Genomic DNA, 13,367 nt, shown 5'->3' with positions numbered 1-13,367 from the left:
AGCTTTTCTTTTCCTGCCCCCAGTCAGGCTAACCAGCTAGTTCCTACTGCTGCAGGGAAGGTGGAAGCTTGGTCTCAGACCCCTAGTTCCAAAATCACCACGAGTAGGGGGATCACCCCCAAATGTCTAAGCTTCCACAAGAGGTCGCTGCATCTTTCAACGGGGGTTGTTCTTGACTCCCTTCCCACCACCTGCTTCTCTGTTACCTTCATTAATGGCACTTTGCATAGATGTCACTCTTCTGTATCTCTTGAGGACTTTCCTACAATATGTAATTCTACCTTCCACCATTTCTTTAGCAAACCCCACGTTTTTAGGTATGTCAGTTGTTTATTTTTTAATTGAAGTATAGTTGATGTACAATGTTGTGTTAGTTTCAGGTGTACAGCAAAGTGATTCAGTTATACGTGTGTGTGTGTGTGTGTGTGTGTGTGTGTGTGTATATATATATATATATATATATATATATATACATATTCTCTTTCAGATTCTTTTCCATTATAATTTATGACAAGATATTGAGAATAGTGCCCTGTGCTATACAGTAGGTCCTTATTGCTTATCTGTTTTACGTACAGTAGTATGTATCTGTTAATCCCAAACTCCTAATTTATCTCTCCCCCTCTTTCCTTTTTGGTAGCCATAAGTTTGTTTTCTATGTCTGTGTGTCTGTTCCTGTTTTGTAAATAAATTCATGTGTATCATTTTTTAGATTCCACGTATAAGTGATATCATATCATATTTGTCTCTGTCTGACTTACTTCACTTAGTATGATAATCTCTAGGTCCATCCAAGTTGCTGCAAATGGCATTATTTCATTCTTTTCTATGGCTGAGTAATATTCCATTGTGCATATGTACCACATCTTTTTTATCCATTCATCTGTCGATGGACATTTAGGTTGGTTCCATGTCTTGGCTATTGTGAATAGTGCTGCTATGAATATCGGGGTGTATCTTTTCGAATTAGAGTTTTCATCTTTTCCAGATATATTCCCAGGAGTGGGATTGCTGGATCATATGGTAGCTCTATTTTTAGTTATTTTGAGGAACCTCCATACTGTTCTCCATAGTAGCTGCACCAGTTTACATTCCCACCAACACTGTAGGAGGGTTCCCTTTTCTCCACACTCTCTCCAGCATTTATTGTTTGTAGACTTTTGGATGGTGGCCATTCTGGCTGAGGTGAGGTGGTACCTCACTGCAGTTTTGATTTGCATTTCTCTTCAATTTCTCGTTATCATAAATACTAATGTGATAAACATCCTTGTGATATATCTTTTCCCATTTGCAACATTATTTTTTATGTTAAATTCCAAGAAGTAGGATTGCTGGATCACAGCAAATGCAAAAATATAATCCCTTTGCTGTGCACAATCAACATGGTCCTCAAGGAAGTAGGTTAACGATTACTCTTTTTCCCGAACTGCAGATGAGTATTCATTTCTCAACTCTAGAACACATCAGTTCTTGAAAATTGTTTTCAAGGATGGGAGATAGGGTAGCGTTATGCTCCAGTCTGAGGGCGAGCCACTTTTAACCCTTGGAAACTGCATGATTTCTCATCAGCAAAATGCACATAATGATGCCTTTCTCCTCTTCGCCGCAAACATGTTGGATAATTGAAAAAAAAATCCCAGTCTCTGAAAGTACATTGCATTGCTCAGAAATAAGTAGGAAATGAGTGTTAATAGGCTCCTGCAAAAATAGAATCTTATTTAAATATTTATGTAAACAACACACTAATTTCCTGGAATTTCATCATGCTGGGGATTTAGGGAGAATAAGCTGCCCCGAAATGAAAATTTGGGCTCAGGGCTGAGCCTTCTCCTTCCTTTTAGCCACTTTTCCGACTCTGCCCATCTCCACAACCTTCTCAAGGCAGCGATGTTTTTCCGGTGGTGCATTTTGTGCTGCTTTTCCCATCGCCATGACCAATGCAGCTGCTGTTGCTTATTCTGTCATTTCCTCTGTGATCTCCCTGAAGCTGGCAGTTGCCATGGCAGCGCTTCTCTCTCCAGCCGGGAGGCCAGGTGAAAAGCCGCTCCTGGTCACTGGTCACCAGTGTGCAGCCCACTCCCAGGCATCTCTGCAGACAGACAGATGCAGAGCCCCCTGCTTGGACCCTGGACTGGCCTTTGGGGTTTCACCTGGGTGCTGGCTTCTGGCAGCACCACAGCCCCTCATCTACTCTTCAGATGAGCTAAGAGAGAATGCAAGGAAAGGTCAGGCTTGTGCAAAGGAAAGCCGCAAAGCAGAATTTGGCTTTGTCCTGGTGTGTAGGTTTGTATGACTGAAATCAAAAAGTCATTTTTTTATGTGTGACTCACGTAAAACAGAGGGCAGCTCTCCTGACCAAAGATACCCTCTGTAGCACTGCCTGCGGTGGCCCTAGATTGTTTCTGCCACCTCCTGGCGAGGATCCCCAAAGGCACATCTTTTAGGGAGCCGAAGCCATCTCAAGAGAACTTTTTCTGGCCCTTACTGCCCCCTTTCCCTGAAGAAATGAGGTCATCATTTAAGCAGTGAGAATCCCCAGATGGAAGTTTCTGGAAGCCATAGACCCACTCGTTTTTATGGTAATGCAGTGCCCAAGTCTAGGGCACCTGAGGATGCCTCTCACTGCCTACCTGCTGAGGAAATGAGCCTGTGAGGTATAGGCCTGGGTCTTCCCCACCCTATCACTACCTTGAAGCTACACTGGACTCCCTGTGGCCAGATCAGCGATGAGCCCCCTTCCTGCCCCCTCCTCCGTGTGTGAGCTGCACCTGCCCCTGTCTGGAAGCCCTTCAAGGTCTACGCCTACTTTTCTGTGCTCTTCCTTTGAAAGCAGGCGAAACATCTCCCCTAGTGCGGTACCTTTTCCAGTCTCCGGGATGATGTTAGTGCACCAAGTAGAATTCTTTCTGACAACAGCCTTTGAGCCATCATTTCTCCAAGGGACCATGGGCCACTCATGTTTGTACCCCTCATGTGTGTCTGACACAAGGAGACGGCTCAGTATATGTGGATGAAACGTCCTTAAACCTGCCTTACAGGACTGTCTTAGAAATACACACAATGAGCAGTGTATGGGGGGGGGGGTGAGGAAAATATATGGAGGATTAAAACCACACTGAAATTTTGAATGGCGTCATGAAGAGAGAAAAGTAGAGAAAGGCAACAGGGCAGGTCTGGAAGGCGGATAAAGAGGGAGGCAGGAGAGAGAAGGCGCACCCATCGGAGCTCTAACTAGGACCACGGGAGGCATCCCGGCTAGCGGCTGGAGCTGGGGAGGTAGCAGTTACCCTTTAGGCTAACCATAGGTCCCAATTAACCAGCATCCGTCCTTCTTGCAGTTAAGCGTTCAGCGAACTACAACCCATGTAAATTCCACTTACAACGTTCATGCTAAGAAGTTTTTGCGTTATAAAAAGAAAAAAAAAAGGAAGAAGGATATGCCACAGACACTGCATGTAGCTTGCAAAGCCTAAATCTTTTTTTTTTTTTTTTTTTTTTTTTTTGCGGTACGCGGGCCTCTCACTGTTGTGGCTTCTCCCGTTGCGGAGCAACAGTCTCCGGACGCGCAAGCTCAGCGGCCATGGCTCACGGGCCCAGCCGCTCCACGGCATGTGGGATCTTCCCGGACCGGGGCACGAACACGTGTCCCCTGCATCGGCAGGCGGACTCCCGACCACTTGCGCCACCAGGGAAGCCCAAGCCTAAATCTTTAGGATCTGTCCCTTTACAGAAACAGTTTCCAGATCCCTAACTTGGGTCTTGCCACGATGGGAATTCAGGTTTGGATTTCTGTTGTGTCATCCATCGCAAAGCTGAGAGAAGGAATCACCGCCACTCATGTAGCAGCCTCAGCTAATGTTGGAAAACAGCATGGTTCCAAGTGCACAACAGTGTGGTTATTTCCAAGTGAGACTCACAAACGTATTAACAGACCCTCTGATACACTTGACCTTGGGAGATAGCCCCGGAGCACAGATCAATGTCTAGCACACCTCCCGACCCACCTCAGCAACACTTAGCCCCCCCCCCCCCAGAGAGGAGAAGTCGAGAGAGAAAGTGGAGACAAGGTCAAGCATTAAGGAGATTAGCTCCTAATGGATCAGAAGAGCACTGACTGGCCAGGTTTCTTTGACAGTGATCCTCATGTGACGTCCGCAGCTGACCCTCACCCATGACCGGCTTCCCCATTGGCAACTGTGCCCCGAAGGTCACGTGTCAGTGCCTGTGACCGAGTTGTGGGTGGCTGATCCCGTCACCATTTTCATGAGGACTCCGCCCCTAGAACGTGAATGTTCAGTGACGCGGGGCAAAATTCAGTGTTGAATAACTGCTGAATTTTCAGACGCATCGGAGACGGAAGGTCAGAATTAGCGAAGGGTTTTACCACAGGGAGCTGGTGGGCTTCCTTCGAGTCCGGGACTGAGTGAACAGGCTTTGCATCATCTTTCATCACATTCAGAGTGGCAGCTCTGATCTAGAAGGAGAGTCTCCTGTGTGCTGAGCTGGAGGCTGCGGCAAGGGGATGTGCTGAGGGCTTAGGGATAAAAGGCATCGGCGCACAATAGACACGTGAATAGAGCGGCCCACTGGGGCCCCGTGTGGCATCATCTGTGCCCTTCAAGGAGAGAGTCCACTGCACAGGGTCTGCCGGCCGAGAACCAAGATTGCCCGATACCCGAGCCTTCAACCACCTGCTTCTGTAATCGTCGTTCTGCTCCAGCGTCCATTTAGAGACGCTGGAAATTAAGCCTAGATAGATCACTGCCCCCTTTCCTGTTCCTCATGCTTGCTCCGTGTATTCCTGCCAGCTATCCTGGCATGTTCTGAAATATTCTGGAATTATTCTGGAATGGTTTGGAATGTCCTTCCCCGCCCCCCGCCGCATACTTCTGTCAGGTCTTTCCTCAGTTGCATCTTCTCAATGAGTCTTACCCTGACCCCCACCACCATTTAAATGTCAGTCCCCACACCAGCTCAGGCACGCTTGGTCCCCTCCCTCCCTTCACACTCTCCTTTTTAGAAAATAGACTCTATACCATCAGCATACCATATAATTTGCTGATTTATTTTGTTTAGGGTCTATAGTTTTGGTCCCTCCCACAAAGGCAGGAATAGTCGTCTGTTTTGTTCACTGCTGTGTCCCAGACACCCAGAACAGCATTTGGCACATAACAGATGTTAAATAAATAACAGTTTAAATGAATAAGCTATTTAGTTGATAAATAATCATTAAATGAATTCATCCTTTCCCCATCTAGGGGTCAACTGTTCTTGGTTTTATTTTGATTTTTGCTGAACTCTCTCTTGGTCTCCTGTGTCCAGCAAAGAATACTCTGCACATTCTGTTCACCCAGGCTCTTTTTTTTTTTTTTTTTTTTTTGCCGCGCTGCATGGCTTGTGGCATCTTAGTTCCCCATCCAGGTATTGAACTCGTGGAAATGAGAGCACCGAGTCCTAACCACTGGACTGCCAGGGAATTCCCCACACTGCTTCTGTCAGAGATGAGCATGTGGTTGTAGATCATGAAGTTTTCCATCAGTCCCTTTTTTTGCCCATTTTTGCCCAGTCTCTGCCCAATTTTGGACCTGGCACACGGTAGGCCCTCAGTAAATTCCCCAAGAGGAATCAGATAGAAGTGTGGGAGTGCCTCCCACTGGGGTGGCTCATCACAGCCCCATAAGCAACTGAGCCCCAAGCCTCTGGGCGAAGCCAGGAGACCAATACACGGAGGAGAGAATAATTTGCGGGCAGAGGGGAGTGTTGAGGCTTGAGTCTCGGCGTTCCTTCCCTGCTTGGAAAGGATAGAGGACCGTCTCGGGTTTGACAGTTAGGAAGGGTCTGTCATCCCTGTATTTTCAGCCAAACAGAATTAGCAGAAGTTGCCTTGCCTAGAAACAAAATTAGGAACTGTAAATTATAGTCTTCATTTATTATTCTTTTACAGACTGAATAGTTTTGGCTTCTGTAGACATGCAGAAATTATGTATTTGGGAAAATCACATTCATCATTAATTCTTACCTCTAGCCTTCTCTTCCCACAGGAAAAGTGCTAAATATTCTGCTTTAAAAAAAGAAGAAAAAACCATGCTTTCTATTTATAGTACAGCTTCAATTCAAGAGCATTAAATAAATGTTTAAATGTCAAATGTCAACACAATTTTCAAATTTAGTTAAATCAATGGAGGCCTAGTGGTTGATCTTCAACATGTCAGCATTGGGAATTCAATCTGCCTTGGATTCTAAGTTTACAGAAATCGTCCTTCTGCAATGAGATGAGGATCCATGAAAAAAAATTACTGCGCAGGAGTTGTAAGGAAAGCACTAAAATTCTCGAAGCAGACTCATTTTTAATATCATTTTTAAAGGGTTTGTCTTATAATGTTTCAGAAACTTAGAGTAGAAATTTCAGCACCCAAACAGAAACTCTTCCTAATTATACTGGGCACCGTGCCATTGTGAGTATATAGCTTACATTCTTTTAGTCTCTGTCTTTAATATAGTTTCTATCACTTTATTTTTAAGAGAGGGGAGGTCTGAGTGCATTCACTTCAGAGACCAAGCAGACTAATAAATGAATTACTAACAAATCACAGAAGTATTTATAGGCTAAGTAAAAAAGGTTTTGTGTTCTTACAAATAGTCATGTCTGTCCTAGAGTCAGGGACTGTCCCTCCACCACTACACAGGGACCTTCATAAAATACCAGACCAGACTGAAAAACCCAGTTCACACTGTATGTTTTCTGATAGAATCAGGACATTTTTTAAACACTCTCCTAGTACCTTTGTTTATAATTATGAATATGTCTCAACAAGAAAATGAAGGCTGTGACTATTGCCTGCCATGCCCCTGAAAAGGCTGCAGCAAAGGCCAAAGGATGTGGAATGGATGGGGCCCCAACAGTGCCTTCGATTTCTAGCGGGCAGGTTCCTTGTTCAATGTGATTTAGCATAATTAAATTAAAATAATCAAGCATCAGTATAGCCGTCAGACCTCAACGTAATTTTTCAAGGATTTTAATGGATGAACCACATGCTTCTCGCTGACCACAGAACTCTCGGTGTGTGAGAGAAATCTGTTCCATGTGCTTTCCTTGGGTCTGTTACTGAAATGTTCCTGCATAAAGGGCTTGACCCTGTGAGCAGAAATGTGGTGCAGACGCATAACAATGATCACAATTAGCTGGATGCCAGCCTCTCCCTGGGTTACTGTTCCAGAAATTAGCTTCAGTGCTGGCACAGCCTTTTCACCTGGAGAATCGATAAATCCAAGAGGCTGCAGGACCCCTAGAAAACTAACTACCCTGTGCCCTGCTGGGGAGGGAGAAGTGTGCTCTGAGCTTCAGCAAGGACTCTCTCTGGACTGGGTTCCTGAGGCCACACAGCTTCAAGTCTGTTGGGAAAAGAGGGAAAGACTGTCCCCAGGCTGAGGCAGGAAACTGATGGGGCAAAAGACAGGCTCCGATCTGCCCGGGGGCAGGTATGTTTAGATTCCCCTGAGATATTGGGCCTGGCTGGGACATAGGGTGCGTGGAGGTGGGGTGCGCAGAACAGACACCTGCAGAGGAAGGCAGGACACAGAGAGGGGCAAAGTTAGTGTGAGGGGCGAGAAGTTTGAAGCTTGAGCTGGGCCCATGTCCCCTTTAAAGAGGTAAAGTGAAGACCAGAATTAATGTTTAGGAACAAAATTGACACCTGGGCCAGGCGTAGATGCTGGTCTGGAGCAGGGTATCAGGGGCAGAAGCTATGTCCCCAGTGAGGAGAGAGACAGGGAGAGCAGAGAGCAGAGACATTGAGAGTCGATTTCAGGGAGGGCTTCGCTAGACTGCGGATGCAATGCGGGCAGAAGGTAGCAGCCTGCTGACCTGACTCTCTCCCTGGTTCCTGTAAACATTTCCAGCAGCTGAGCAGACGCCTCAGTACAATGTCCCCACTTCCCTTCAAATTCATACTTCTCAAATGTAATGAATCGTCTTTTGTGGAAATTCGGCTTCCTCTCTTGCACCCTCATGTTACCGTTCCCCCCCAGTCCCACCAGCCCTGACAGTGGAATTGCCCCCCACCTTTCTTCCTTCGTGTGGGGGAGCAGCCCTCAGGTTTTATTACTCTACTTAGTAACAATTCCAGCATCCGCTACTTCTCTCCCGTGGTCACTGTTTATCCCCAATCCACCCAGCGACGTTTCTCCTGCAGCCATCAGAGGTCTCGTAAAGCCCTGCAATGGGACCGGACCGCTGGCTGCATTGCACAGTATCCTCATCGGTGAAATCCCCCCTGCCGGTGGGTCAGTGCCCTCACGTGCAGGGCATACTCCTTTGCACAGGCCACAGCAACAATGCAAGCCTCTACCGCGTTCCTGGTGCCTTCTACTCTCCCCTGACTTTGCTTGAACCTGCTCCCTGCAAGCAGCGAGCATACCTGTGTCTTTGCTCACCTTGCTTCCCTCCCCAGTACGTCTGCCGAAGCTCCTTCTTGCTTCCTCTTCCTCCCATCCCAGCGGCTCTGGCCCCTACACCCCCCTCTCCCCACCACCTCCCCTCCTGCTTCTGTCCTCTCGCTTCTCTGCTGGGACATTGTCCCTTCGAGTGTAACTTTTCTTTTGGCTGTTTCTCCAACTCCCCCCGTAAAAACACCCAGTGAGAATAATAATCATCATTACTGCTTATGTGTTCTGAGCACACTGTTTTCATAACAATCCTGACATAAGTTGTATTGTCCCATTATACAGAGAAGGAAACTGAGGCACAGAAAAATGAAGTAACCTGGAAAAAAACACCCAGCTACTAAGCGAGGGAGCAAGAATTTGAACTCAGGCAGAAAGACTCAAACAGCCACTAGCTTAGCAACTGCACTGTGGTGTCACTCAAAACTTCTTTCTCTGACAAACAGAAAACATGTTTCCCTTGCTCTCACATCTCCCCTAAAACAACCCTTCTCTTTCCCCTTCCTCTCACTTCCAAACCCTTCAGGTTGGTTTCCGTTCGCCATTCCTGATTTCTCATCTCCAGTCCTCCTGGCATCTCCACATCCACAGAATTGGCCCTTTTGTAGCTCAGCACAGATTGAAAAACTGTCCTTCAGACAATATGTGATCACCCAATGGGGTCTCTCCCTGCTGACCCCTGGGTTACTGTCTGCTTCCATTTCTCCGAAGACACTTGAGTATGTGCTGTGTTGTATCCACGTCTTTCTCTCTGTGTGCGCGGCCCGGTGTTCTGATTACAGACTCTTGCTGGAGAAGGATGTCTCCTCTCTCTAAGTTCCACGCTGTGTACATAGTACAGGGTACATCCCTAGTACCTAGTGGTTGACTGTCCCTGGGAGGTTAAGTGGCCCCCCTGCAACCACTGGAAATAGTTTGGAGTGAGTTGCATGCTTTGTTTTACTCTTCCACTGTGTCTGTCCTCTGTGGCTGCAGCCCCAGGTTAATAAGAGTTTCCCATTGGAAAGTGTGGAGAACTAAAGCCATCAAAGAGACTCAGAAGCCTTTTTTTCTCTTCCCTAAGTAGTTCTGAGCATCCTGAGGGGCCCCAATGCACGTCACTAAACAAAACTTCCAAAGGAAGGAGAGGGGTCTTCAGCAGCCACTATAGAGTTTTATCAAAGAAATGTTGTTTTACAACTTCCTGTTTTACGGGTCTATTAACTTGAGAAGTTTATTCATCAAGTTGTCAAGGACAAGGTGAGGAAGAATACGAAATCTATTTTTTCTAGGAGCGAGTGAGCACGAGGTAAACGTTGTATGCAGTGACTCTGCAAAATTGGTTTTCCCACTAAAGCTGCTGTGACCTGTCTTCTGGGCCTGCGTATTATTGTGTGGGTTCCTGTTCGCTCTGGAACCTGTCTCTAACCGGTCTGTGGGTTTTGGTCTTTACAGCTCCCGACGGTCCACCTCAGGAAGTTCGCCTGGAACCCATCTCATCCCAGAGCATCAGGGTCACCTGGAAGGTAAACTCAGCAAACACTTGTCTTCTTGGCACTTTTTCCATGGAGGGTGGAGAGTACTTCACTCATGTTAAGTGTTATGATGCCAAGGCATCATGCCTTGTGATGCCTTTTTTTTCTTTTTTTTTTTGTGGTACGCGGGCCTCTCACTGCTGTGGCCTCTCCCATTGCGGAGCATAGGCTCCGGACACGCAGGCTCAGCGGCCATGGCTCACGGACTCAGCCGCTCCGCGGCATGTGGTATCTTCCCAGACCGGGATACGAACCCGTGTCCCCTGCATCGGCAGGCGGACTCTCAACCATTACGCCACCAGGGAAGCCCGTCCTTTTTTTTAATTTTTATTTTCTATTGGAGTATGGTTGATTTAAAATGTTGTGTTAGTTTCAGGTGTACAGCAAATTTATACATATGAAACTTTTATGTGACAGAGTTAGATTAAAAGTCCTTTTATTACAATCCAGTATTTGTATCCACATTTGAATACATTTACAGCAACTTCTGTATCTACAGAGAGTGAAGTTTGGGAGCCTTATTTTTAGTCTTTGAATCGTGATTGTGTCCTAAGCGCTGCTCTCCACTCGCAAATCGGGAAACGGACGTGCATGACCGCACTTGTTAATTCATCCCCGCTTTTCCTAAATGGCAAATCATGGTGTGGTAGACAGCCCACCAAGTGGCAGGGAGAACAGAGGTCCTTGCTGTGCCCCTAGCTAGCGGTGGCCTCACACACACCCAGGGAAGGGGGGCGGCGTTGGGCCAGCTGCCATCCCAGGCAGTGGTCCCTCCAGCATGGCCAGCAGATGCAGACTGGCTGCTGGTGAGCTGAGGGCTCTTTGCCAGCCGCTGGGAGAGAAAGCGTGAGCCACAATGCAAGCAAGCACACCATTCAGCATGCTGTTTCCTCCGGCAGACATGTTTTTCTTAGCAAAACTTCCTCAGTGAAGGAAACAGTGTTGATTGATTTTCTGGCCCAAGCTCATCACAAACCAGCACACTAGGCAGTGCTGCCCCAGGGATCTTGAAGTCACTGACGTGGTGGGTGAACCTGCTTGAGAATTAGTCACCCCTTCATGTGGTCTTGGAGCCAAGTGCCTTAGCCCAAATTCCATTTTATCTAGAATGCTGTTCCTGGGTCAGAACGTCTGCAAAGTTGCACTTACTTTTCCACTTCTGGGTTTCTCTCATCACACATGTTCTCTTCTTACCTCCTTCCTTGCCATTTTTTCTGTGTTCTCACTCAGAGAGGAAGGTAAGAGCCACAGTGAGGTCTTCAATCTGCCCACCTCTCGGTCCCATTAAAAACCTCATTCGTTGTACCACTTGTTGGGTTTTTTCCTTCTAGCATCAGCTCTTTCATAAAATGAGAAGCTTCTATAACAAAAAAAAAAGGATTTTCAAGGTTGGGGTGGACATCACCTTGGGTGTTAACACACAGTAGGGCAGCAAGCCCCTTTGTGCTGTCTTTTTACAGCCCGGCCACTGAGCTGTGATTCCAGCGGGCAACACACCGCAACTGTTCAGCTGCTCAGACAGGGCAGGCCAAGCCAGGTGGGGAGGGGGCCATTCGTCTTTGTGAGCACATCCGCCAGCTGTGAGCATCACACATTGCGCGATAAAAGGCACTCAGCAAGCCACAGCCCCACACGCAGCCCAGCCACTGGGCAAATGGAATGCTGACTCACTCTGTCTTGTGTTAAAGACTGGGAAGTTTCCTCCACCAGCCCTCCACATTCTCTTGCCTTTTGCCACTGAAAAGCTATTACGGTGGCCCCTAGAGCTTTCTGTATCCTGCAGGAGAGAGGTGTCTGTCCCCAGAGCTCTTATAACTAAAAATAGAAACTTCAGAGGCGTTAAAAGCCATTGCATCCTTTCTGTCTCCATAGAAAAGCAGCAGGAAAAGTCATAGGTTGCAGTTAAATTTCTTCTGAATGTCAAAAGGATGAACAAGTCGTGGGCTATTGAAAGGAGGCCTCACCTCCACGAGACTGTGAACTGGTTTTGCCGTCCTATTCACGGAACCGTGATTTCTCACAGGGTAGCAGGCTGCAGAAAAGGATGTGGGTACCACTGAGTGGAGCAGGGGCTGCCCGTTGATTGGCTGTCATTTCACACTGGCCTGATTGCGTCATGAAAGTGTGTCACTGATTCAACCAAACTGTATGCGAGTCTAGGTAATCCAAAGTATGATATGTTACATAAAATATGCCTTTATTTTATGGCGTTAAAGTCCCAGATTTACATTTTGTGTAAAGAGGCTAATAGGAAAGGAGAAAGAAGTAAAGAAAGAGGAAGAAATTGTGTTAGCCCCAGGAGGGGGCCACACATCTGTCAGCCAGGATGGAAATATTAGGGGGACTGAGGCAGAAACTCATTGAGGGTCACAAGAAAACTCATCAGAAGTAAAAGATGCGCTCAATGAAGAAACATGAGACAGAGGGAAGAGCAGCTCCAGGCTTTGGGTGGGAATATAGCCATTTAGACACTAAACCTCTTAAAGGTCAGGGGCAGCTTGGGGGACATTTCATAACATCAGAGACAGAAGTTAAATGTGTTTAATTATCCCTGTACAAGCAACACTTTTATAACATACACCTTCTATTGAACGAAATTAACAACTTTTCCTGCTTAACTTGGTTATTTCTTTCACCAAAGAAAAGTTTCAAGTGTTTAAATTTTCAAGTCCGCCAGAGGTGACACATGCCTTACTGGCTATAGACCAAACCCCAGAGGACAGCCCAGCCACCAGCATCAGGCTGCAGCATCCTGTCTCAGGTTTACCACCCTCTCCTCCCCCAGTTCTAGGGGACCCTGCTGTCCTCTTCTCTCCTCAACTGTCATTGCTGCTCTCAATGTTTGTAGCATCCCCTCTCCACCACCCACCTGTCCCGTCCTGCTTACTCAGTGCTCTGGTCCTGCCTGACTCCCTCGGTGAAGATGTGTAAATCTCCAAATTAATTGTTCGGCCCTTTGCGTTACCCATGATTCTGGGAGATAGCTCCATGAGGTCCCTGTCACACGCTTTCTACCGTCCATTTTATCGCATCTCTTCTGCTGTTTTGTGAGCTCCTTGGAGACAGGGAGGGTCTTATTTATCCTTGATCCTCGTGGCTGGCAGGTTTGTATGAATGAATGAATGAATGAGTGCATATGTGAATAACAAGTGCTTATGTCACGCTAGCCTCTGAAGCACATGTCTTTCAGAAACTGCTGTGGAGAAGACCCCCTAGATTTTAGGATCTCCCAAAACCAGGCTGTAAGATGGCCAGAGTCTAATTCATGCTACAGTACAATACTCCGGAGCGTACAGTGGTGGACCACTATACCCACATTCAGTGTCCCAGATAGACCAGCCATTCTGCACGTGGGTTTCTACTCTAATTGATTGCAAAATAAATGGTAGTAATGATCCAGTAAAAGTGTGA

At 46.8% G+C, this 13,367-nt stretch overlaps 1 protein-coding gene across 2 annotated transcripts in view; it reads left to right on the top strand.

Annotated features, from left to right (window-relative positions):
- The window catches only part of DSCAM (DS cell adhesion molecule), a gene marked incomplete at both ends in the record, with an annotated part of 750,319 nt that overhangs the window by 609,769 nt on the left and 127,183 nt on the right, over positions 1-13,367 (top strand). For both annotated transcript variants that reach the window (XM_079923135.1, XM_079923136.1), the window contains one exon: positions 9,877-9,947. In XM_079923135.1, coding sequence (XP_079779261.1) covers positions 9,877-9,947 — 71 coding nt within the window. The remainder of the gene's footprint in view (positions 1-9,876; positions 9,948-13,367) is intronic.

Source organism: Stenella coeruleoalba (genome assembly GCF_951394435.1).
Source record: "Stenella coeruleoalba genome assembly, chromosome: 5".
NCBI classification, from domain to species: domain Eukaryota; kingdom Metazoa; phylum Chordata; class Mammalia; order Artiodactyla; family Delphinidae; genus Stenella; species Stenella coeruleoalba.
The sequence above is the reverse complement of the archived record's forward strand: the minus strand, read 5'-3'. Positions and strand labels throughout refer to the sequence as shown.